At 32.3% G+C, this 25,551-nt stretch overlaps 3 protein-coding genes across 3 annotated transcripts in view; 2 read left to right on the plus strand and 1 right to left on the minus strand.

Moving 5' to 3' along the window:
• The window catches only part of LOC124455063 (fibropellin-3-like), a 54,718-nt gene extending 48,758 nt beyond the window's left edge, over positions 1–5,960 (plus strand). The window contains 1 exon segment of the mRNA XM_047005816.1: positions 5,246–5,960. Within this exon segment, the coding sequence (XP_046861772.1) occupies positions 5,246–5,625 (380 nt within the window). The 3' untranslated portion in view covers positions 5,626–5,960.
• Positions 1,190–4,691, plus strand: LOC124455065 (perlucin-like protein). Its single transcript, XM_047005819.1, has 6 exons — positions 1,190–1,265; positions 2,259–2,346; positions 3,105–3,494; positions 3,721–3,837; positions 3,909–4,038; positions 4,619–4,691. Coding segments are annotated over exons 1-6 (732 nt in total). The 5' UTR covers positions 1,190–1,259; the 3' UTR covers positions 4,620–4,691.
• A 620-nt stretch (positions 5,961–6,580) lies between the features above and the next one.
• LOC124454780 (fibrillin-1-like) lies at positions 6,581–24,470 on the minus strand. Its single transcript, XM_047005533.1, has 46 exons — positions 24,466–24,470; positions 24,233–24,261; positions 24,055–24,141; positions 23,866–23,970; positions 23,678–23,764; positions 23,492–23,596; positions 23,311–23,397; positions 23,125–23,229; positions 22,945–23,031; positions 22,759–22,863; positions 22,579–22,665; positions 22,393–22,497; positions 22,217–22,306; positions 21,673–21,792; positions 20,461–20,583; positions 20,239–20,361; positions 20,018–20,140; positions 19,796–19,918; positions 19,575–19,697; positions 19,354–19,476; positions 19,133–19,255; positions 18,911–19,033; positions 18,690–18,812; positions 18,469–18,591; positions 18,248–18,370; positions 18,030–18,149; positions 16,676–16,804; positions 16,474–16,589; positions 14,908–14,972; positions 13,648–13,838; positions 13,256–13,378; positions 12,931–13,053; positions 12,723–12,845; positions 12,499–12,621; positions 12,274–12,396; positions 12,002–12,124; positions 11,781–11,903; positions 11,562–11,684; positions 11,305–11,442; positions 10,467–10,582; positions 10,226–10,293; positions 9,152–9,336; positions 8,008–8,130; positions 7,421–7,441; positions 7,141–7,249; positions 6,581–6,775 (listed from the first exon to the last, which is right to left on the minus strand). Exons 1-46 carry the CDS (start codon positions 24,468–24,470, stop codon positions 6,706–6,708), a joined length of 4,992 nt encoding a protein of 1,663 aa, XP_046861489.1. The 3' UTR covers positions 6,581–6,705.
• Positions 24,471–25,551: the final 1,081 nt, after the last annotated feature.

The raw sequence follows: 25,551 nt of genomic DNA on the forward strand, positions 1-25,551 counted from the left end.
TATTGCATGGGTTTTAAAACCACAGACTACGTCAAGGATGCGACACCCATATGATAAGAATGATAAGTCTAATCCAGAAGTTTATAAAAGTAGTATACACTGGATGATTGGAAATAAGCGCGTTACAGTTAGTTTCTGATAACATTGCGTGAGTGTTAAAACTGCAGACTTCGTCAAGGATGCGGCACCCAGTTTATTGAGAAATATAAGTTAATTCAAGAAGTTTATAAAACTCTAATCGATTGTAAATGTTGCTTACCTATGCGTGTTGCTCATTTGTCACTAAATATACGCAATTTTTGCGAAGAGAAGTTATAAAATATGTAAAATTCCAGTTGGAAATATGCTTGTTCGTATATAATTTTTATATACTAAGAGCTTTAAAATTGAACTTCCGTCCTTTAAACGACGTCACGTACTCAAAGTCAAATTCGCATCAAAACAAGCAAATATGCCATGTTTGAACGCAAAGTTCGATGCGTTCCCATCGACTAAATTCAGTGGGCGATAGCTCAAAATGATCAGTATAATACAGAGAAAACGTTTGTATTGAAAAACGAAATATGAAAATTTTACTTCAGTAGCACTTTAACAGGAAAGGTTTCACAGTCGCACAACTGATTTAACTTGAACGAAATGTAGCGATAATCATTTCATAAACGTCAGGTTTCGCCGTATTTCATGTTTTTTTCGCATGGTTTAAGGTCATAATATTGTATTTACAGGAAATATGTGGGTGTCCGATGTTCTGGTTGTTGTCTATGGGGGTGTTTACATGAATCCGGAATGAGTTTCGATCCGGAATGAAGTCATTCCACTTTAAAAGAAATCCTATTGCATGTTTACATGAATCCGGAATGAGTCACAACTCGATCCGGATCGAGTTCATTCCTAGTTTCATTCCGGATCGAAATTTACTTTTTATCTCATGTAAACGCGAATTGAGTTTCATTCTGGAATGATATTGTGATTAATGACGAAGCACGCATGTGCCATGGGTATTGTCTTCTGGCAAATTGAAGCTCGTAAGCAAATAAAGAGGCTAAATGGGTTAAAATGAGTGCGAAAAAAAAACAACAACTAGTTTCATGTAAACACGGTTGACATCACGTGATTGAAATCATCGTGATTGAAAGTCATTCCGGATTCATGTAAACACCCCTTATTTTCCGTTTATTTTCAAGTGTACTTATTATTTGCTCGTTTGTTTGAGATTGTGACGTTTGTATAAATGTTTTCATCGATTCAACGGTTTTGCTATGCTGGTAAGACAAATTTCTAATACATAAAACGTATGTATAATATTCTGTATAGTACATGTAATAAATCGTAGTCTGTACACTTTAGTCGTTGCTACAGCACCGTTATGCATGCACCGGTTATGTGTTGTAGGAAATATTATATTTTGTTCGTTGGTGATGTTGAGCCATTTGGTTGTTATATCGTTTGTATTTGTAGATTGTTTATCTTTAGTGTGTCGTGGGTGGCCTAGCTATAGTCGGGGGTATTTTATTTTGTAAACTTCGCCTTGTTGCTTGTTTGGTTGTTTATCTTTAGTGTGTCGAGGTAGGTGGCCTAGCTATAGTCGGGGGTACTTTATTTTGTAAACTTCGCCTTGTTGCTCGTCTGGTTGTTTTCCGTTTATGTGTGACACGTATGTTGTTTTTATGACCATCATATATACGTGAGATTCTCTCAGACATAGTTCACCTAGCTTGGACGTACGTTATCGTTGCTTTCCTTGTCATTTGATTAATGGTCCAATTCTGTTTGTTGACTGCTATTATTTCCGAATGCTGTGTTTATGGTGTCATTCTTTGTGTTTGTTTCATTTATTTTCGTGGTGAAAATCGTTCGATGATTTCGTTCAAAGGTATTGTGCTCGTCTCGTAATGTTCAATATGGTAGCTTTGTATGATGTAGATTTGTTAAGATGATTACTCGAGTATTAGGTCCACATGTGTTGGTTCTTGGTGGAGTGTGTTTTGTAGTTTGTAAGAAGGAGCTCAGTTTCCCTCGACGTCTTTGGTAAATTGTATATGTGGCTGTTCTGTTTGCCGTGAGCGAGAAAGAAACAACCATGTCTACATGAGTTCTGTGATTATATCATTTACGTATACCGAAACAAAAAGGTGGTATTGATATTGATATAGGTATAGATAGTGGGGCCTGCATGACAATTTCAGCTACTGCCAGGAAAGTGTGAGTCCGTTGCTGTTCAGCGTGTAATTATGTAATATGTTTGATATTGTCGACAGATTTCAAACTGTATCATTGAAAATCATCGTGGCTTGAAAATGTTTCAATTGACATTTCTTCTGATGATGTCCGTGTTCAATTTACAAGGTATGAATTTATGAAATATTTTACTTAATAATGCAGATATCATCATGTAGGGGCCAAGGAGAGGTTAGAAAATGGGGAGGGGAAGAAGGTTACAGAATCGGATTGTTGTTCCCAGTATAGCAAAGCTGCTTTTTAACAGTTATCAGTAATCATTCAATATACAAAGTTTGTTTTATTTCGTTTGTAAAGTTTATTATAGTGCGTTCAGACCGAGTCCCCTGAGACGGTACTCAGGCACGGGCACCAATGTGAGCACAACATTTTGATGGTGGCCGTGTATAAGTGACCAGGTCTGGGCACCACGAAAAGAGGTAGTACCCTAGTACGGTGCTCGAGCAAGGGCACCTATGTGAACGACGACACCTGAGTAACATGTACAAAGAAGCACGTATTCAGCACATGGTTTCAAAACTTGTTTACAATGAAAAACATGAAATTATAAATAGAGGAAGCTAGTGGGTACTACGTAGTGTGAAGGGCCTGCAGATTTTTGTCCGAACCAGGGTATCGTACTCCGGCACTCAGTCTGAACGTACTATAATTGATCAATCTAGCGCCAACTAAAAAATGAAAGTAGAACATAAGTGAGACTAGAAATAGTCTCCATAAAAATATCCATTCTTATCAAATATAAGTATTTGTTAAAGTGGATTTTTATACTTGTACACTTTACAAAGTAAGAGATTTTGAAGAGGGGGCTGTCAAGCTCTGCTACAAAGTCTATATTGTTGATGTAGTTGGTATCTTGTTCGTCTTAGTTAACAAAGTCAGTAGTTGTCCGTCAGGCTGGATGAAGCTACAGTCATCTTGCTATTTCTTCAATACAACGCAAGAAACCTGGCATGAAGCAAGAAAAAATTGTCAAAAGAAAGGGGGAGATCTTCCTGTTCCAAAAAATAAAGCTGAAAATGACGCCATTTACGAATTTATACTATCAAAAATGCCTACATTACCTTTTATTGGTTTGTTTCGCAATAAAAGCGACAGTAAATTTTATACAGTCCATAATGTAGCACCTACTTTCATAAATTGGGATACTAATGAACCTAACAACGCAGGTGGCATTGAGGATTGTGTTCAATTCTCTGTGCAAAGCAAGTGGAATGACATTTCATGCACAAGCCGTAACAATTATATTTGTGAAAAATGTAAGTACTGAAATTATCAATGATTTTACGTTTTCTAAACTTTTTGCGATTCTGTCTACTCTGAAAGCATCACGTAAAACAAACACATTTAGAATTTTAGAGATTTTTATAATTTTTCTTGTTTCAACGTTATGTAATCAACGTTGTGTTGTACAAATAAGAAGCGGTGGCTTTTAATAAAACAACAAATTAATAATTTGTATTTAATGTTGATCTTTTATTGAAGATATTAATAAATGCTTGTCCAACCCTTGTCATGTCAATGCTAACTGTACTGACACTAAAGAATCTTTTGAATGTCAATGTAACGAAGGATACACTGGAAATGGGCTCTCTTGCACGAGTAAGACACACATACCGTTGATGTAGCAATAGTTTTAACTTGCCTAACAAATGGTTTGTTTTTTGTTTAAGATATCAATGAATGTTTGAATGTTCCTTGTGATGTCAATGCAAACTGCACTGATAACGAAGGTTCTTATGAATGTCAATGTAACGATGGATACACTGGAAATGGACTCTCGTGTACAAGTAAGATTTTATAGTTGGTATTGGTATCTAAAAATTATTTTAAGGGCCTGATTACAGGAAGGATTTTCAACCCCGGCGTTGAAATTTCACAATCATGCGGCAAATGCTGAAAAAGGTTTGATACTTACAGGGTGATATGACCGAACTGTGAAGCTAAAACTTACTATCAAATCTCGAATATGTTTAATGTAAAAATATTAAGTGTAAAAGGTTATTTAAATGATGTTCATTAATCTGCTTTATTTTGATAAATGAAGTCCACTGTGCGCGTCCAAGAAGATTTTTTTGTCGCAGCAATGTCATCGATAACATCACTACAATGATGTCATCGACTAACAATATTTATATATTTTATTACATTAAGAGAAATTGTCAAATTTGTCGTTCACGCGCATTTTCTATAAACTAAAACTATATATGTTTTCAAATAAGCATATGAAACAAAGTTTTAGTGCAGCAAAGTTATTTGTTTTGTCAGAAAGCAGTGCGAGGAAATTTTAATTTTTTTTTGAAACATTTAAAGGGAACAAACCCTTTGTAATAGTGAAAAGTTAATAAAGACAATACAATGATAACTTCATTATTTTATTTAGATTTCCAACCTTCACCTGTTGAGTTAACAATCAGAGGTGTTGCAGCTGGAATATCTGCTGTTGTTGCTTTTGTTACTCTTGTTATTGCCGTTGCTGGGTTCTGTAAATCAAAAAAAAGTAAGCTACTCATTTTGTTATCATAAAATTCTTATAAAAGGTTATGTTTGCAGGATAAAGTGTTAAAACAAAGAAGTGTCAGTATATATTATACAATTATATTTTGAAGGGATCAAAGAGTTTTTAGCATTAGTTGATTTAGGTTAATGATTGTGTCGTGTTTTTGTCATCATTTTTCTTGTTGTTTGCTTTTGTAAATTAAAACAAAATACGATATTAATTTTTTTACAACGTAATTCTTACAAGGAATCCGTTTGTCGTATGCGCGAAAGTGTTTAAAGCTTTAGTATAAAGTAATAATTTTTTTTAATATAAGGGTTGAATGATTTGTATCATATGTTAATTTAGCCTTTTGTTTCATTTTTGAATATTTTCTACGATATTTGTGGTTTGAATACTTGTTCAGAAAATTATACATAGATTTCATAATAAATTCTTTGTATTTTGCAGAATGTCTTTTTTTCCATGGACTGCATGTCTTTGTTAAACTCCTAACAAACTCTTTTCTAGAAAAGGAACAACATCAGGTAGTTGAGCTTGAGGCAAAAGTTGAGCATGACAATGGAGATCAAATATACGAAGAGCCAGGCGATGTCATCGGCAAAATTCCTTCAAATTTTAGTGATGAAGAGCGTTATGAAATCATTCATAAACAGGACGTTCCTCTCCCAAAGCTTCCGACACAAAATAAAGACGATGAAGGTAAATCAGAACATTCACCAGAGAACTTGGACTACGTAGCAGTAATTGACCAGCATTATCAGCCATTGATTCTTCAAACAAACGCCGCTCCCACTGAACATGACGACCAGCAAGCGTTGCCGAGTACTAGCTTTAAAAAGGCGAATTATGGTACTGATCTGCAGGAAAAGTTAATTATCACAGCATGAATGGTATGCCTAACAAGTTGAAATATATTCTGGATGAAATATCAAGTATGGTATGGTTAAGTATGTACTACTCATGCTGCATCAACGAATTGAGGTGCTAGCTAAAGTTTTGTTTTAATCATGGTGGGGAGATTGTCGGAAGTCCGCTCCATAAACACCAATGAATATATGATTTTTACTTAATTGTTTAGTATGTATGAAGTATTTTGTAGGAAATGTGCGCCTCTCTGCACCACTCCTCAAAATTCATTTGTGCATTTTAAATCTTGAGAGGACTATTTTCAAGAGAATTGTTTCCTTTTATTTCATAAAGAAGAAAATGAACTCGTAAACCATCTATTGCTTCAGTTGTATTTAAGTAGCCGCTATTGACTTAACGCGTCATTTGAATTGCCTTCATTTCAATGATTTTCATTTTCTACTTAATTGATCTGCAAATGCTGTACTTTCCTTGGTAAAATGAAAAAGCAAACGAAACAAATGAACCCTTTGGTCAGATATCGTAAAATTCCACCCGTGCACTTCTGCTGCCAATCAGATTACGGGAAACGCCAACAATCCCCCTTTTGTTGATTTGTAAAAGATAAAGCATACATCATGCCCAACATTACGGTGGTATCAACAGAGAGCCTTCCTTGGCGAAGAACTATCTCCACTCTCAGTAACAACTAGATTTCCACAAATCTCAACTCTCATCCCTAAGCAGTTTTATCTGCGGTAAGAGCAGACTTGAAAATTTTTCAGACAACACGGGACCACAATCAGTGCGTGCTAAACCTTAAAAAATGATCTCAAAAATTTCCATAAAAGTGCTACGTACCTGCAACAGCTTTAAATTTAAATTCAGTCAAATGTTTCCTGCTTACATGGACAGCTTACATGCGCAACAAAATCATTTATTAATGAATGTATAATACTTGGAAAGTAATATATTAGAACAAAATGATGGATGACGTTTTTTGTAAGTAGTCGCGAATTTTAATAAGAACCATTACTACAACTAGAGGTTTACATATCCAGTGCTTTATTGATTATATTATTGCATGACAGGTATTGATGGCATCACAAGTAGTCGTATCCTCAGCCATTAAAAGATCCCCAAGTACCATAACTTTCATCACCAGAATTTCCATTACGGCTGTTTCTGAAACTAAATTAAGAATATTGTTAGAATTTGGTTTGCTTTGGGAATACACGTGAGTGATTAGCATAATTGAAATTAAAAGTTTGGATATTTTTAAGCCAAAGTACTGATGATAAAATTGAAGCAGCCATAACTCAAATCATTGCATAGACGTCACATAAAAGTTCAATCACACAGAAATGACAAAATAAGATGTATATTTCATTATGTAAATACATTTCATTGCTTGTTCTCTTAAAAGAAAAATACTAGTATGTCTTTGGCAAAGAATAGTTAAGAATTTTGTGCTTTTTGTCATGCTGCTATATTTTATCATCAAGACATTTATAAAGATATAGAAGTAGATGCACAATAATCCATAAATGATGTACCTTATTAGTGCACGAATAATCAAGACAATGGCGACTAGGAAACATATTGAAAGCCAAACTATAATTGCAATTAGCGCTGCGTCTACATCTTCTACATCGTCTTCATCAACTATAAAAACATATGTATGTAAGAACAAGCACTTGATTTTAAACTACTGAGGCATCTTCACATGAGAGCAAACTTAATGAAACAAAGTTGTCATATTAAAGTTAAAATAGCCATTATTTTCATGATTATTTTCTAAAGATAGAAAAAAAATAATGTATTCAATCAAAATACCTGCATTCCTCTTCCTTGGCACTAGAAATTAATTTTAAAAAAATGAGTGAAAATACAATAATGGAGGTAAATTACTCATTAGAGCATATATATTCTCTCTAAACAATAGAATAGATTCAACGACGCAGGCGGATTTAACAAATTTAATTTACAAAAAAGCCACTTTAGTAGCAGCAGCTGTAGGTTTTATGTGATTCCTAAACGAAATCATTTGTTTTAGCTTACGAAATCTTCTGGTTTAGCTTACGAAATCGTCGGTTTTAGCTTACGAAATCATCGGTTTTAGCTTACGAAATCATCGGTTTTAGCTTACAAAATCATCGGTTTTAGCTTACGAAATCATCGGTTTTAGCTTACGAAATCATCGGTTTTAGCTTACGAAATCATCGGTTTTAGCTTACGAAATCATCGGTTTTAGCTTACGAAATCATCGGTTTTAGCTTACGAAATCATCGGTTTTAGCTTACGAAATCATCGGTTTTAGCTTACGAAATCATCGGTTTTAGCTTATGGTGCTGGTCCATGGTGCTGGCTTTTTCATAAAAGTATTTCATCAAAATTAGAAAATAAAACCCAGAAACACTCACCGCAAAGGTTGCTCCCATTCTTGACGAAACCAGAATTGCAAATACAATCGAATGTCCTGTCCATGTTCATGCAGATTGAGTTCTCTGGACATGGAGATCTTTCTTGATTACATTCATCAAAATCTGAAAAAATGAGAATAAAAATATTGACATCAAATAACCAGTAAATTAATTACATGAAAGCAACTTAATTTCAAATATTTCGCCAAGCACATTTTAAAATAGCAACAGCTTATCGGCATTTAAGCACAAATTGAGCCCGAATTGAAACTATGTAGCAATTTTGACCATGTAACCACGCATTTCAGACCCATGTTTTTATACATAACACCACCGTTGAACAATATACGCCGTATGCTGTTCATGACACCATTATATTACCCGCACCTTTGTAAAAATGTAATCATGTGAATTAACGAGGCCAACTAGTTTCTATAAATATTATATGACCATTAATATCACCCTTATGCTTATGACCCTGTCCACACTAATGCGTTTTCGTTTATAAACGCATACTTTTTGATGCCTTTTGACCTTCTGCCCACATTGAAACGCTAAAAAACGGATACACTGCCGAATGAAAATGCATCGATTCGAAAACGCTCTCCAAAGTGAAGCGATTTGAAAACGCATGCGTTTCGTTTTGATGTGGATGGTAAAAAATGGAGCCTTTTAAAAACGATGACGTCAATGACGTCCTGAAATGGCGCAAAATGTCACTTGATGTCACAACTGTCATATTTCTTTCTTGACACTATACCATATACATCACAACCGTCAAATTATTCAAATCTACATAATTCATTGACACGTGGTATACGTATGACCGTTTATATCACGGGTATGTTCTCGTATCTTTTGTAACAACGAGAAAGAAAAACGCCATTACAAAGTAATCGTGGATAGTTTGATTACTTAATCGTGTCAGTTTTATGATGAGCCATTACTAACAGTCTTTGTCCTAAAAATGATCGAATTGAAAGACAGTGTGTAATCTGTAGATTATGATTACTTGCATTGATTTTGTATGTGAAAAAGAGACATTCATTGAGAGCTGTATTGCACGGAACTAACATCAGTAACATGAAAACCGTGTTAAAAATTAAAAAAAAACACATCACGTATTTCTCCAAACAATATTTACCTGTAATTTCTATTGAATTTTTTAATTCAGTTGTGTTGGTCGAAGTACTAAGTTGTAGGTCGCCAAGAAAAGTTCCATTTTCAGTTTTATTCAACGCGTTCACCAACTCATCTTGAATTTCAGAATTAGTGATGTTCAGGGTGTTGTTAAAAGCTACAACATATTCAACTCCAACGGACGATTGGCTAGAGTAAAAATATAAAATAGAACTAAGTAATGGAGCCCAATTATCGCAAAACAATAGTTACTCGAGGACAATTACTATTGTTTTTAAAATGAAAATTTTAATACTGTTTATATCAAGCAAACAAAATATCTTAAACTATGTCGTCCTAGCGCTCTCAACCTTTTGCCTAAACATGCGCTTTCATTTTTAACTGGTCACTGAGCCGTATATGTAGCTGTATCGACGCAGTTGACAGGCGTCGCAGATTTACGTGCTTTCATTTTAATTCTCAACATGTTGAGAGTATTTGCACGCATTGAAAAACTTTGTTGAGTGCGAGTTGAGTTAACAGGTTGATAGCGTTTGCCCGTAGCCTTCGATTTTTCTTTGCTCGATATAAACAATATTAAATAATAGCACGAGTAATTATTGTTCTGCGAATTGAAATAACCAGATAAATAATTTCCCTCAAGAATGTGTGTCTGTTTTTGATGAAAATATCAACAAAAGCATTAAATGTTTGTAGATGTAGATCGTGCGGATAAGTAGAGTTCTGAGAAGGACTGTTCGTGTTGATGTTGACTGACGTTTCGACAACCTTAGCGGCACTTGACACTAAAGATAACTGTCACTAAAGTCGTAAAACGTTAGTCAAAATCAACACCAACAGTTCTTCTCAGGACTCTACTTACTTGGAAGATCTACATCTACAAACATGTACTGGGTTCAAAACATTCGCCAAAAGCATTATTTTAAAAGTTAATCTCACGTTTAAGCTGCCGAACAAAATTCACGTAAATAGGGTTTTTTATTAAAATCTAAGAAACTTTTTGAAGAAATTTTTTGTTTTGTTTAGTAAACAAATATTTAACAAATTTGCTGAAATTCTTAACTAATTAGTCACTTACAATAAACGGATGATTCTGATTTCCTCGAAATTACTAAGTGATGTTGTTTGCCGATAGAGCAAAATTAGCTAAAACAAAGAGTTGAAAAATAAATTAGTTCTTGTTGTTCTAAGGTATATAAAATTGCTTGCCTGAAAAGACTGAAAATCAACCAATCACACGATTCATAAAATAACTACCTTGAATTTATTTACATGAAGTACCAGCATGAAAAGTAATGTTGTAAATCAACGTGTCTTACCTGATTTATTATCATTTCGGTTATTTCAAAATATTCCACGCTGCTAGTGTCATTGTAGGCAGGTATGAATTCCCTATTTACTATGCGAATCTCACCTTGAATAGCCGTCTCCGTTTCTATATAGGGAAAAATAATGAATAATTATGAAGCTTTCTTCTCCTTAAACACTTGAACGGTCATTTATTTAAATACAGAAAACAAAAATGATAAAAAAGCCTTCAGGATTGGAATTGGATTTGTAGAAGTCAAGCAGACTGTTGAGATTTAGCTGTTGATTTAGATTTGGATTGGATTTGTAGAAGTCAAGCAGACTGTTGAGATTTAGCTGTTGATTTAGATTTGAATTGGATTTGTAGAAGTCAAGGAGACTGTTGAGATTTAGCTGTTGATTTAGATTTGGATTGGAATTGGATTTGTGGAAGTCAAGAAGACTGTTGAGATTTAGCTGTTGATTTAGATTTATTTAGTGGTACGAATAAATTTATTGCTTTATTCCTGCATAAAACGGATTGTCTTTGTATGTTAGCCATCTGTTTTGATCTTTTACATCGCTGATTGTTCAAAAACGAGTGCATCACCATTGTATTAAGGATAAAAGATGATATTCTTTTTGACTTTGTCGATGTAAGTTGTTTAGAATATGCACATTAATCATTAATTACACAGCAGTATGTCTTCAAACGAGACTCAATTCGTTGCGTCCGTAACAGTTTGCCATATTGCAACCTGTGACATATTGTTTGGTAAATTGGTTCGTGGAAAAATAAATAGTGCTTGCATATTTTCGGCAAAAATTGAACCGAAAAAAATAAATAATGAGTATTTTTATAATTCGTACCGACACATTGTGTTCCTGCTTCGTTCAAATGTTGCCCTGGGTTACTGCAGCTACAACGAAAAGCGCCAGGGAAGTTAGTGCAGTTTTGGCCAGTTCCTGTACATTGTTGATCGACGGGAGCGTTACATTCGTCGATATCTGAAACAAAGATGAAATTTATTAGTTGAAAAACAAAAGTAGAAACACAATGGTAAAATATGAAAGAAAGTCGAGAATGAAAAATTTGAGATCTTTTAAACATTTGAGTTTTCACTTACCAACACAATAAGTTCCATTGCCAGTATAACCAGATTTACATGAACATCTGAATGAGCCATTTGCATTAGTGCAATCAGCATTAACATGACAATCATGGCTTCCTTCAACACATTCATTGATGTCTACAAGAAAACATGATAAAAGTTTAGATATTATTATAAAAATAACGCGCAAGTCTTTTAAGTATGCAGTCTTTTCTTTGAATCTTTGTATCTTACCATTACAATTAGTTCCGTCGCCAGTATAACCAGGGTTACAAGAACAACTGAACGAACCATTTGTATTAGTGCATGTAGCGTTAACATGACAATTATGGCTTCCATTATCACATTCAATTATATCTGTAAGAAAACATAAGAAAAGATCAGATATAATAGCTAGTAAAAACAGTGCAAGTCTTTTAAGTATGCAGTCTTTTCTTTGAATCTTTGTATCTTACCACGACAATTAGTTCCGTCGCCAGTATAACCAGTATTACATGAACAACTAAACGAACCATTTGTATTAGTGCATGTAGCGTTAACATGACAATTATGGCTTCCATCATCACATTCAATTATATCTGTAAGAGAACATAACCATAGATCAGATATGATAGCTAGTAAAAACAATGCAAGTCTTACGTATGTAGTCTTTTCTTTATAACTTTGTATGAAAGAAAGTCGGGAATAAAAAATTTGACATCTTCTAAACATTTGAGTTTTCACCTACCAACACAATAAGTTCCATTGCCAGTATAACCAGATTTACATGAACATCTGAATGAGCCATCTGTATTCGTACAATTAGCGTTAACATGACAATTATGGCTTCCATTTTCACATTCATTGATATCTGTATGAAAGCATAATAAAAGATTAGATATGAGAATGAAAACAACGCAGGTCTCTTACGTATGCAATAGCTATTTTCTCTGAATTTTTGTGGCTATCTTACCATCACAATTAGTTCCATCACCAGTATAAGCAGCATTACAAGAGCATTTGAATGAACCATCTGTATTAGTGCAGTTAGCGTTAACATCACAATCATGGCTTCCTTCAACACATTCATTTATATCTGTATATAACAAAGCATAATAAAAGCTTAGATACGACAATAATGAAAAGTGCGGGTCTTTTACTATAAGTCTTTTCATTGAATCTTTATAGCCATCTTACCATTACAATAAGTTCCATTTCCCGTATAACCAGTACTACACGAACATTTAAATGAACCATCCGTATTCGTACAATTAGCGTTAACATGACAATCATGGCTTCCTTCAACACATTCATTGATATCTGCAAGAAAACATGACAAAAGGTCAGATATGAGAGCGTTTCTTTTTCGTATGTAGTCTTTTATTTGAATCTTTGTATCTTATACCATCACAATAAGTTCCATTCCCAGTATAACCAGATTTACAAGAACAATCGAATGAACCATCTGTATTGATACATGTAGCGTTAACATGACAATTATGGCCTTCATTATCACATTCATTTATATCTGCAAGAAAACGTAAAAAAAGTTCAGATATGACAATTAAAAAACGTAGCGTTGACATGACACTCATGGTTTTCTATATTTGCATTCATTCATATCTATAAAGAAACCAAAACTTCAGATATAAATGGTAGGTTAGAAAAAATATGACTAGAGCGCCAAAGTAACGCATGCATGATATGATTAATGCTAAAATAAAACTTACCAAAACAACTTGTTCCGTTGCCAGAATAGCCAGAGTTACAAGTACAGTTGAATGAATCACTAACATCTAGACATGTAGCATTACTATGACAGTTATCAACACCAATATCACATGCGCGTACATCTATAGAGTAAAAAAATATTAACAGATTAGTGGATTGGTGTATGCAGTATTTATTATATAGAATGACCAACTAAGTGAACACAACTTTAATTTAAGGCAAATAGCAATATAAAAAACCTGAGAATTCTTGGTACTTTTGAATTTCCGGGTGGTGGTCAAAATGGTTTCAAATAAGTGCAACAGTATTTTGAACCAATCGCATGCGACTTTACCAAATTATTGAATCGGAAAATATTCTTAGAAAAAAGAATGAGGTCCACAAAAAATACCTTCAGTTTCAAATTCTTGAATTAGTTCGGATGTATTCGTAGCATTACTAATTTGTAAGCCACTATCTCCAAGAAAGGCTCCCCCACTCGTCACGTTTACTTGCATAGCCAAATCGTTCTGAATTTCGGCGAAAGTCATGTTTACAGTTTCATTAAATGATACAACATAATCCACTCCAACTGACGATTCACTGCAAAACGAGGTGAAATAATTAGTAAAAAAAATATGTATCACAACTTTTGTATTATAAACATATGAGCAGACCGAGAGAGAGCGAGATGTTATATTCAAAATTGTAGTAGAAGCAATCAAAAACTGTTGATTTAATAAGATTTTTATACAGCAAGACATATAGCAGCCCCTATGTCAATATCATACACCCCACACCCAATTATCATGATGTTTACGCTTCTTGTATGAACATGTTTTGGTGAAAATGTATCAGTTTAATTCTCCAAAACATATCAAAAGTATTAACATTTAAGTTTGTAAATGTCTGTAATATGAACATATCTGTAATATATGAAAATGTAAGTAGAATATACAGATCATCATTGTAAATATAGCAGCACACACTACAGTAAACATAAGTAGCATGCACATATTTTAGTCTTTTCGCATCAAATTCTTAGTAATCTTTTATCATTGTAAAATATAATTCTTGATGCTCAAGAACAAGAACGTTGCAACAAAATATTTATAAAGTAAATGGTTTGAACCCGGGAGTATCGTTACATGTTTGTAAATGATGATCGTCCAGGTTAATAAAGTCCTGAGAAGGACTGTTTTTGTTGCTGTTGACTGACGTTTCGACAACCTTAGCGGTAGTCATCTTCATGTTTTCATTTGACTCTGAAGATGGCTACCGCTAAGGTTGTCGAAACGTCAGTCAACAACAATAAAAACAGTCCTTCTCAGGACTATACCAACCTGGACGATCTACATTTACAAACATGTTATATGATTTTTCTTAAAATCAAATCAATTTGACTTTTCATTTTTCTAACTTTTTGTTTTCAACGAAAGCAATTGTTTTCAACAAAAACAGTCCTTCTCAGGACTTTATTAACTTGGACGATCATCATTTACATACATGTAAAAATATTTCATATTCACTTCTTTTTTGCTTTTGTAAACTACAACTCTAAATACCAACTCACGATAATATACTTAGGAGGGAGAGAGCTCTTATAGAAAAAACAATTTCTAAAGAAAAGTTTGATGACAGCATTAGTGAAATTAATGTTATTAAAACTTACAATAGGTTGAAGATGATGATGTTAAAGCCTCTTCTTGGAAATACTAATCGGAAAATAAAACGAAGCTAAAAAAATGAAAGTGAAATTTAATGAAATAATGCCAACCGATAAGACACATGTTAAAAGAGCATGAAAAAGATTAAAAAAAAACGTGTTAAAATTAATTATAGTTGTGAAAAATATCAGGTACAGCTCTTCGGTGTTTATTTTTCAACCATTTGGTCGATAAATTTGTTTGACAAAATTCCTTTGAATGCAATTAACACAGGATCGAGAGTTATGCAACCGATGAAAAATACTTCACTCAGATTATTTTGATAGTTTGATATCTTCCATTATTTTGTTAGTTTTTTTTTGCCTAATTAAAGAAAGAAATCTGCAAAAAGCCCCAAATTTGGGATATTTCTTAACTAAAAAATAGATTCATGCATGCATGACCAATGGAACTCTCATGTTTTCTATCAAGAACACCAAATAAAACAAAACTTGATTGCCTGTTGAACGAGGTAAACGACAATCAAAAATAATGGGAATGAATGAGTTGGCAAAAAATTTGTTAGGGTATTCAGCTAAAGAAATTCGTTTAAACGATATTTGAAAGTAACGTGTTCTTACCATCTATCTAAAACTAAAGAAAATTGTGTTATACGTTCTCACTGTCAAACACTTCGACAATAAGACACAGTTCCAATAATTTGATTGCGTAGCGCATGCAAAAGGTTAAAGTCAAACTAAGTATTCTTTCATAAAGATCTATGAACACCTAAAAAAAGAGCTCAATGCACCTATTCTTCCCATTGTGTGTCAACGGATTTCACTATCAAGAGTCAGCAAAAAGTTTAGTAAAGAGGGGTGTATCGAAAAAACTGATCAGTTAGAAAAATGTTGCTATAGTCATCAGCACGTAAGATTTGCATTTCAAAAACATTTGAAGGAGATAGTGAGTTGGATTTCTAATGGTTCATTGGACCGTAAAATCTCAAAAAATAAACATTTTATGGTGAAAACATTGCTAGTGCGAAGCCCTTTTCGGAATATCTTGCGCATTGCAGGCATTTACAAAAGTAATACAGCCAAAAAACCCAACTAAAACACATTGGGTTAAAATATGGCGCAAGTTGTCCAAGCTATAATTAGCTAAGTTTTATAAAATTTTGCAAATGCGTACGCAAGAACTTAAATTACCTTTTTGGTTTTTTAATTTTCATAATCTTCGTAAAATAATTCATTTACGTATTCTTTAGGCGCAGTTTGCAAACACGTTGTATAAGCTTCAACAATATGTGCCATATTTTGACAATATGTGCAGTATCTGCTTTTTATTGCTGTGTCATTTTTTGTCCATAAGCTATTTTAAAAATGCTTCTCTTAGCACAATTACCATTTGAAATGGTCAGTCCTTGATACAATTTTCCAGTCAGATGAACCACTGGATGTCCAACTACCTACTTTACTTCGGTAAAGCTTTTTGCAGGTTATAAAGGCTAACATTTTTTTTCGCTTTTTCCTAACTGTTCTGTTTTTCTTAATGCACTCTGTGTTACATATAGCAAAAGATAACTTTACCGCCGCAGCAATCCTTCGGGCTGCTCTGAGAAACTGGATGCTCCGTCTGTTTCGATAAGCATCTATGAATCTCTCATTTCTTATGCGAGTTCTGCACTGAATTGCACTAGGAGCATCTTAAGCAGAGAAAAAAAAATTCAAAGATAATAAATAGTATGAAATAAAAAAATCCTTTGTTTTAAGTAGTATGTCCTTTACTTACCAAGACAGTCGGTTTCATCATCGTTAGGCTGTTGCCGTGGGTCGGAACATTCACAACGATATGTGCCTGGGAAGTTGGTACAAGTTTGTCTTGGACTTGTACATAAATTTTCACATTCATCAATATCATCTAAAAATGAAATAAGAAATGAATATGAACAAATAGCCACTACTTTATAGCATGATCAGCAATGAACAAATATGAATTTACTAAAGTATTTTAATGATTAACTGACGCTCTGGAGGAAGACAATACAGCAAAGAGTTAACATACTTTGTATGAATAATTAAATACTGTAAAATTAGGATGTCAATCCTTGGTAGTTACATACAGACATAAATAGAGTATCTAGTCTCAACGTTATTTAGTCTAAGACGACAATTTCATTAGATGTGAAAGAAGGCATAAGGCAAAAATCTCCTTTTCTGATTACGTTTTATTTTATATCAGTGGATTTTAATGATATGAAATCTACAAAACCACTCCAAACTTGTAGGCTAACTACGTCACCGTTTGTTACCACTGATATAATGTTGCTTCATTGTTCAACTTATTATTTATGTGATAAACATGCAGTTTAAAATTTAGGTAGGTAAGTCACATTGGCAAAACATGAATGACTGATCGAGCTTCACATAAATATAATGTACATACGTTCATTCGTTTCTGCACGAGATTGAGTTTATATCCTTTTTATTTTATTTTTTTAAAAATTAGGATGGAATTATTACTCTATGGCTTAGGTATTTTTTAATGTTTAATGAGAAAACTTATTTTACTATAATACTATGTTAGTAATTGCAAATGATTTGTTGAAACAAAAATCAAAAGCTACTTAAAAGTGCACAAATATTGACAAATGGCAAAGTCGACAATAGTAGAGGAAACAGTTTTACAAACAGACCAGATAGCCAAATGAGATTTAAAAAGAATAAGAAAATATGAAATCAGAATTTTTAATTCCCTGGAATAGAAGACAAACTTCCCTGATTAGTTGAGGTGCAGTTTCAGTGTTGATCTCAATGAGTACGAGTGAGAGTGAACTTTTAGAATACAGGCTATAGACTTTTAATTGACATTATAGAATGTGCATTTATGCATTTTGCTCGTTGAGGCGCGCACAAGCATTATTGTAAATGTTGGGGATTGTGAAATCAGAGGTTGCATTTTCTTCATGATTGTAACTTCTAGTACTAAATACTAAAGTACAACATAATAATTGAATAAACGATTCATCAGTGAACGTCCAAGTTAAGTTTATGTTTAACATTCCAACTTAATCGTCGACGAGCATTTTTGTAATCTAACATGTAGCACAAACAAGAATAGCACATTTACATGCTTATTAACGTACCGCATTGTACTCCGTCTCCAATATAGCCAGGGTTACAAGAACATTTGAATGAACCCTCTGTATTAGTGCAATCAGCGTTAACATCACAATTATGGCTACCATTTTTACATTCATTTATATCTGTGTACGAAGAAAAAATGATAAAGGTATAGATATTTCAATAAAAACAACCCAAGTCTGTTTTATATTATTCTTTTCTTTGAATTTTTGTATCTTACCATTACAATAAGTTCCATCTCCAGTATAACCAGGGTTACAATAACATTTAAATGAACCATCTGTATTAGTGCAATTAGCGTTAACATCACAATTATGGCTACCATTTTTACATTCATTTATATCTGTGTACGAAGAAAAAATGATAAAGGTATAGATATTTCAATAAAAACAACCCAAGTCTGTTTTATATTATTCTTTTCTTTGAATTTTTGTATCTTACCATTACAATAAGTTCCATCTCCAGTATAACCAGGGTTACAATAACATTTAAATGAACCATCTGTATTAGTGCAATTAGCGTTAACATCACAATTATGGCTACCATTTTTACATTCATTTATATCTGTGTATAAAGAAAAAATGATAAAGGTATAGATATTTCAATAAAAACAACCCAAGTCTGTTTTATATTATTCTTTTCTTTGAATTTTTGTATCTTACCATTACAATAAATTCCATCTCCAGTATAACCACGGTTACAAGAACAATTGAATGAACCATCTGTATTAGTGCAATTAGCGTTAACATCACAATTATGGCTACCATATTTACATTCATTTACATCTGTGTAGAAAGAAAAAATGATAGAGATTTAGATATTTCAATATAAACAACCCAAGTCTGTTTTATATTATTCTTTTCTTTGAATCTTTGTATCTTACCATTACAATAAATTCCATCTCCAGTATAACCAGTTTTACAAGAACAATTGAATGAGCCCTCTGTATTAGTGCAATTAGCGTTAATATCACAATTATGGCTTCCATATTTACATTCATTTATATCTGTGCATAAAGAAAAAATTATAAAGATTTAGATATGACAAAAAAAAACAACGCAAGTCTTTTTTATATTATTCTTTTCTTTGAATTTTTGTGTCTTACCTTTACAATAAGTTCCATCTCCAGTATAACCAGGGTTACAATAACATTTAAATGAACCCTCTGTATTAGTGCAATTAGCGTTAGCATCACAATTATGGCTTCCATATTTACATTCATTTATATCTGTGTATAAAGAAAAAATGATAAAGGTATAGATATTTCAATAAAAACAACGCAAGTCTGTTTTATATTATTCTTTTCTTTGAATTTTTGTATCTTACCATTACAATAAGTTCCATCTCCAGTATAACCAGGGTTACAATAACATTTAAATGAACCATTTGTATTAGTGCAATTAGCGTTAACATCACAATTATGGCTTCCATATTTACACTCATTTATATCTGTGTATAAAGAAAAAATGATAAAGGTATAGATATTTCAATAAAAACAACTCAAGTCTTTTTTATATTATTCTTTTCTTTGAATTTTTGTATCTTACCATTACAATAAAGTCCATCTCCAGTATAACCAGGGTTACAAGAACATTTGAATGAACCATTTGTATTAGTGCAATTAGCGTTAATATCACAATTATGGCTACCATTTATACATTCATTTATATCTGTGTATAAAGAAAAAATGATAAAGGTATAGATATTTCAGTATAAACAACCCAAGTCTGTTTTATATTATTCTTTTCTTTGAATCTTTGTATCTTACCATTACAATAAATTCCATCTCCAGTATAACCAGAGTTACAAGAACAATTGAACGAACCATCTGTATTAGTGCATGTAGCGTTAACATGACAATTATGGCTTCCATATTTACACTCATTTATATCTGTGTATAAAGAAAAAAATGATAAAGGTATAGATATTTCAATAAAAACAACTCAAGTCTTTTTTATATTATTCTTTTCTTTGAATTTTTGTATCTTACCATTACAATAAGTTCCATCTCCAGTATAACCAGGGTTACAATAACATTTAAATGAACCATCTGTATTAGTGCAATTAGCGTTAATATCACAATTATGGTTACCATTTATACATTCATTTATATCTGTGTATAAAGAAAAAATGATAAAGGTATAGATATTTCAATATAAACAACCCAAGTCTGTTTTATATTATTCTTTTCTTTGAATCTTTGTATCTTACCATTACAATAAATTCCATCTCCAGTATAACCAGGGTTACAAGAACAATTGAACGAACCATCTGTATTAGTGCATGTAGCGTTAACATGACAATTATGGCTTCCATATTTACACTCATTTATATCTGTGTATAAAGAAAAAAATGATAAAGGTATAGATATTTCAATAAAAACAACTCAAGTCTGTTTTATATTATTCTTTTCTTTGAATTTTTGTATCTTACCATTACAATAAGTTCCATCTCCAGTATAACCAGGTTTACAATAACATTTGAATGAACCATTTGTATTAGTGCAATTAGCGTTAATATCACAATTATGGCTTCCATATTTACATTCATTTATATCTGGAAGAAAAACAAAACAGAAGTTACGACTCAAGTTTTGTGGCATTTCCACAGCTATACCTCCAGCTTACATGCAGTCCATAGAAAAATAAATACAAGTAACTTGTCGTGATGATATTTGATGTGTCCGTGAAAAAATAGGAGGTAAACATATTTATGATAATAGAAGGAATATAATATAAAGCTGGTATTAAAAAGTGGCATAACCAGTTAAAAATTTTAGTCCTGCCATGTAAATTCAAGATCATTATCATATTGGTTTATTTAGAAATCTATTGTGTTATGCTTCGGGGGCTCGGCACATAATATTCATCATGGTTCGATTAGTTTTCGATATAATACTCAATCTCATCCAATAATTTTTGAACATACTGCATAATTTATGAATTTTTTGAAGTAAGATTACGGTGGGATCTGTCAAATGTAAGTAGTTGATCGCAATTATTAACTATGTATAAGATATTATTAACCCAGTGTTAAGTCTTTATTTAAAAATATAATGCCGAGGCGGTCTTTTAAAGACCCCTTTCTCTCGGTTATATCTTTATTTTGCATTGTTTGACCCAGCTTGAAGTTTTAGTTTCTCTAAAAGGCTGTTTTGCCTGCTGCTTTTCATCATTAAAATTCTCTGTTATTGTCTCGTTTGGATAATAAATCCATTTTGCAAGTGTTTTTTCTCTGACTAGCAATATACATGCATGTTATTTATGCCACTTTTTTCGAAGTCTTACAAAAGTTTTTCTGTTAGCTTTAAGAATTTTGTTCCTTCTTTTTCGTATAGCACGGAGCATCAAAAACATTTTAATCCAATCAATGCGTGATGTTTCACAGGAAATTACGTTTATGCCAATTAAAAACACGAAGAGGAAAAACTATCATAAATTTGTGTGTTGCTTGATACAATTTGTAAAATGATAAATGACTTTCGACTCATAATAAACTATTTGATTTAATTTGATTATCTCGTCACACATTAAAAGATTGGCAAGTTTATGAAAACAAGGCTGCAGAAATTTAAATCCCAATTGATAGAGGCACATTTTATTTAAAAACAAATGTACACAATAACAAGAGTAAAAATATTTTTACCTGTACATGATGTACCATTACCACTGAAGCCAGGATTACAAGAACAATTGAATGATTCAACAGTGTCAATACAAGTCGCGTTTTTATGACAGTTATGTGTGCCATTGACGCACTCATTTTCTACACAAAACCAAACATACAAAGATTTATGTTTCATGTTTACAAATATTAGTTAATGCAAACTAGGATACATAATGACTTAAATAAGATAAAAAATTGCTATTAAATGTAGATAAGACTGCATTGCATATGATTGCATTGCATGTAGATATGACCGCACTGCATATAACATTCTTTCATAAAAAATTGCTTTAGGCAAAATAGTTGGAGCAGATTAACCTAGGTTTACAAAATAAGCTTCGTTAAAGCAAATGTACCAAGCTGCGTACGTTGAATAAATCAACAAATAAACCATGAAAAAGTTCCAAAATGTAAAATTATTTTATACTTTTCATTTTCACAACAACTTACAGTAAAAATTTTAAAATCCTATAAAAAATTCCTTTCTATCTTATAATTATAAAACAAGTACTATTTTAACAACCTTTAGTCTGCAAGCATTCGTAATATCCAGGTCTATTATAGCATTGTTGACCAACAGGACATGCACAGCTGTTCAGGCACTCGTTAATATCTAAAAAGTAATTGATGGTGTGACATACATGCATTTTTACTTCATTAAAATAAACAATACCGAGCAAAAAATTTTTTCAATTTTACCTGTACAATTTTGACCATTTCCATAATATCCTCGCTTACAGAAGCATTCAATAGTGCCATTGATGATATAAGATTTTGCATTTTTATCACATGGATTAACTGGTTCTTTGCATTGAATAAATAGTACACAGAGTCAATTATGTGTGGAGTATAAAAATTCAAATGTAATTAATTTAATATAGTTACTTGGTCTTATGCACTCATAATATCCAGGTCTGTTATAACATTGTTGACCAACAGGACATGCGCAGCTGTTCAGGCATTCGTTAATATCTAAAAGAGTAATTGATGGTATAACATACATACATTTTTAGCTACTTCAATAAGTAAACTATACCAAGCAAAAAGAATATTTTTCAATTTTACCTGTACAGTTTTGACCATTTCCATAGTATCCTCGTTTACAGAAACACTCAATAGTGCCATTGATGATATGAGATTCTGCATTTTTATCACATGGATTAACTGGTTCTTTGCATTAAATAAATAGTACACAGAGTCAATTATGTGTGGAGTATAAAAAATCAAATGTAATTAGTGTAATATAGTTACTTGGTCTTATGCATTCATAATATCCAGGTCTATTATAACATTGTTGACCAACAGGACATGCGCAGCTGTTCAGGCATTCGTTAATATCTAAAAGAGTAATTGATGGTATAACATACATACATTTTTAGCTACTTCAATAAATAAACTATACCAAGCAAAAAGAATATTTTTCAATTTTACCTGTACAGTTTTGACCATTTCCATAGTATCCTCGTTTACAGAAACACTCAATAGTGCCATTGATGATATGAGATTCTGCATTTTTATCACATGGATTAACTGGTTCTTTACATTGAATAAATAGTACACAGAGTCAATTATGTGTGGAGTATAAAAAATCAAATGTAATTAGTGTAATATAATTACTTGGTCTTATGCATTCATAGTATCCAGGTCTGTTATAACATTGTTGACCAACAGGACATGCACAGCTGTTCAAACACTCGTTAATATCTAAAAGAGTAATGATTGTATGGTATATACTACTTGTAGTTGTATGTTATTAAAATAAACAACACCAAGCAAAAACAAAATTTTTCAATTTTACCTGTACAATTTTGACCATTTCCATAATATCCTCGTTTACAGAAACATTCAATAGTGCCATTAATGATATGAGATTCTGCATTTTTATCACATGGATTAACTGGTTCTTTATATTGAATAAATAGTACACAGAGTCAGTTATGTGTGGAGTATAAAAAATCAAATGTAATTAGTGTAATATAGTTACTTGGTCTTATGCATTCATAATATCCAGGTCTGTTATAACATTGTTGACCAACAGGACATGCGCAGCTGTTCAGGCATTCGTTAATATCTAAAGTACGTAAAGGTAATTGATTGTATGATATACGTACACACACTTGTACTTCATTGAAATAGACTATACCCGGCAGAAAAGATATTTTTAAGTTTTACCTGTACAGTTTTGACCATTTCCATAGTATCCTTGCTTACAGAAACATTCAATTGTGCCATTGATGATGTGAGATTCTGCATTTTTATCACATGGATTAACTGGCCCTTTTACATTAAATGAATAAAAAAGCAAAGTCAATTATCTTTTATAAATAACAAAAACAAATATAATTTGTGTAATCAAATTACTTGGTTTTATGCATTCAAAATATCCAGGTCTGTTATAACATTGTTGACCAACAGGACATGCACAACTGTTCAGGCATTCGTTAATATCTAAAAAAGTAATTGATTGTATTTTATACATAAACCTTCTTTAACAATAGAAAATTATATTTTGATGACAAATAGCATTTTTCAACTTTACCTGTACAATTTCCCCATCTCCATAATAGCCTTTTTTACAGAAGCATTCAATGGTACCATTAATGATATGAGATTCTGCATTTCTATCACATGGATTAACTGGAGCTTTACAATAAATAAATAATTCACATTATACATAAAGGATAAAATTGTAGAATTTTATCATTTACCAAAATATAATATGTGTAAGTCAATTACCGGGTCTAATGCATTCATAGTATCCAGGTCTATTACGGCATTGTTGACCAACTGGACATGCACAGCTATTCAAGCACTCATCGATATCTATGAAATATGGCAAATTATGCGTTGTCTCAAACTAATAAACTAAAAAATATTGTAAGTTATGTATTTGTTATAGATTTATAATTTACCAGAGCAGTTTTCTCCATCGCCAAAATAACCTTTTTTACAGAAACATTCAATTGTGCCATTAATGATATGAGATTCAGCATTTCTATCACATGGATTAACTGGAGCTTTACAATAAATAAATAATTTATATTATACATAAAGGACAAAAAATTATATCATTTACTAAAATGAAATATGTGTAAGTCAATTACCGGGTCTAATGCATTCATAGTATCCAGGTTTGTTACGGCATTGTTGACCAACAGGACATGCACAGCTATTCAAGCACTCATCGATATCTATGAAATATGGCAAATTATGCGTTGTCTCAAACTAATAAACTAAAAAATATTGTAAGTTATGTATTTGTTATAGTTTTATAATTTACCAGAGCAGTTTCCTCCATCTCCAAAATAGCCATCTTTACAAAAACATTCAATGGTACCATTAATGGTATGAGATTCTGCATTTTTATCACATGGATTAACTGGAGCTTTACCATAAAAAATAACATGTATTACATGATGATCAATGTTTATTGCAATGTTCGAAATCAAATTTGATAAGTGTGAGTTAGTTACCTGGTCTCACGCATTCAAAGTATCCAGGTTTGTTACGGCATTGTTGACCAACAGGACATGCACAGCTGTTCAAGCATTCGTTAATATCTAAGTAATATAGCAAGTTTCATGTTGTTTCAAACCATTCAACTAAAAAATTTTGTAATTTATGCATTTGTTATAGTTTTATAATTTACCAGAGCAGTTTTCTCCATCGCCAAAATAGCCATCTTTACAAAAACATTCAATGGTACCATTAATGGTATGAGATTCTGCATTTTTATCACATGGATTAACTGGAGCTTTACCATAAAAAATAACATGTATTACATGATGATCAATGTTTATTGCAATGTTCAAAATCAAATTTGATAAGTGTGAGTTACTTACCTGGTCTCACGCATTC

This window comes from Xenia sp. Carnegie-2017, unplaced genomic scaffold, assembly GCF_021976095.1.
Source record: "Xenia sp. Carnegie-2017 unplaced genomic scaffold, XeniaSp_v1 HiC_scaffold_3, whole genome shotgun sequence".
Taxonomy (NCBI): Eukaryota; Metazoa; Cnidaria; class Anthozoa; order Malacalcyonacea; family Xeniidae; genus Xenia; species Xenia sp. Carnegie-2017.

Excerpts from the sequence above, each read along its gene's own strand:
- LOC124455065 (XM_047005819.1), top strand. Across the intron at positions 3,495-3,720 it reads CAATTATATTTGTGAAAAAT|ATATTAATAAATGCTTGTCC; the intron begins GTAAGTACTGAA and ends CTTTTATTGAAG. Across the intron at positions 3,838-3,908 it reads AAATGGGCTCTCTTGCACGA|ATATCAATGAATGTTTGAAT; the intron begins GTAAGACACACA and ends TTTTTGTTTAAG.
- LOC124454780 (XM_047005533.1), bottom strand. Across the intron at positions 22,498-22,578 it reads TTATGAGTGCATAAGACCAA|AACCAGTTAATCCATGTGAT; the intron begins GTAACTATATTA and ends TTCAATGCAAAG. Across the intron at positions 19,256-19,353 it reads AGATGGAACTTATTGTAATG|ATATAAATGAATGTAAATAT; the intron begins GTAAGATACAAA and ends CTTTATACACAG.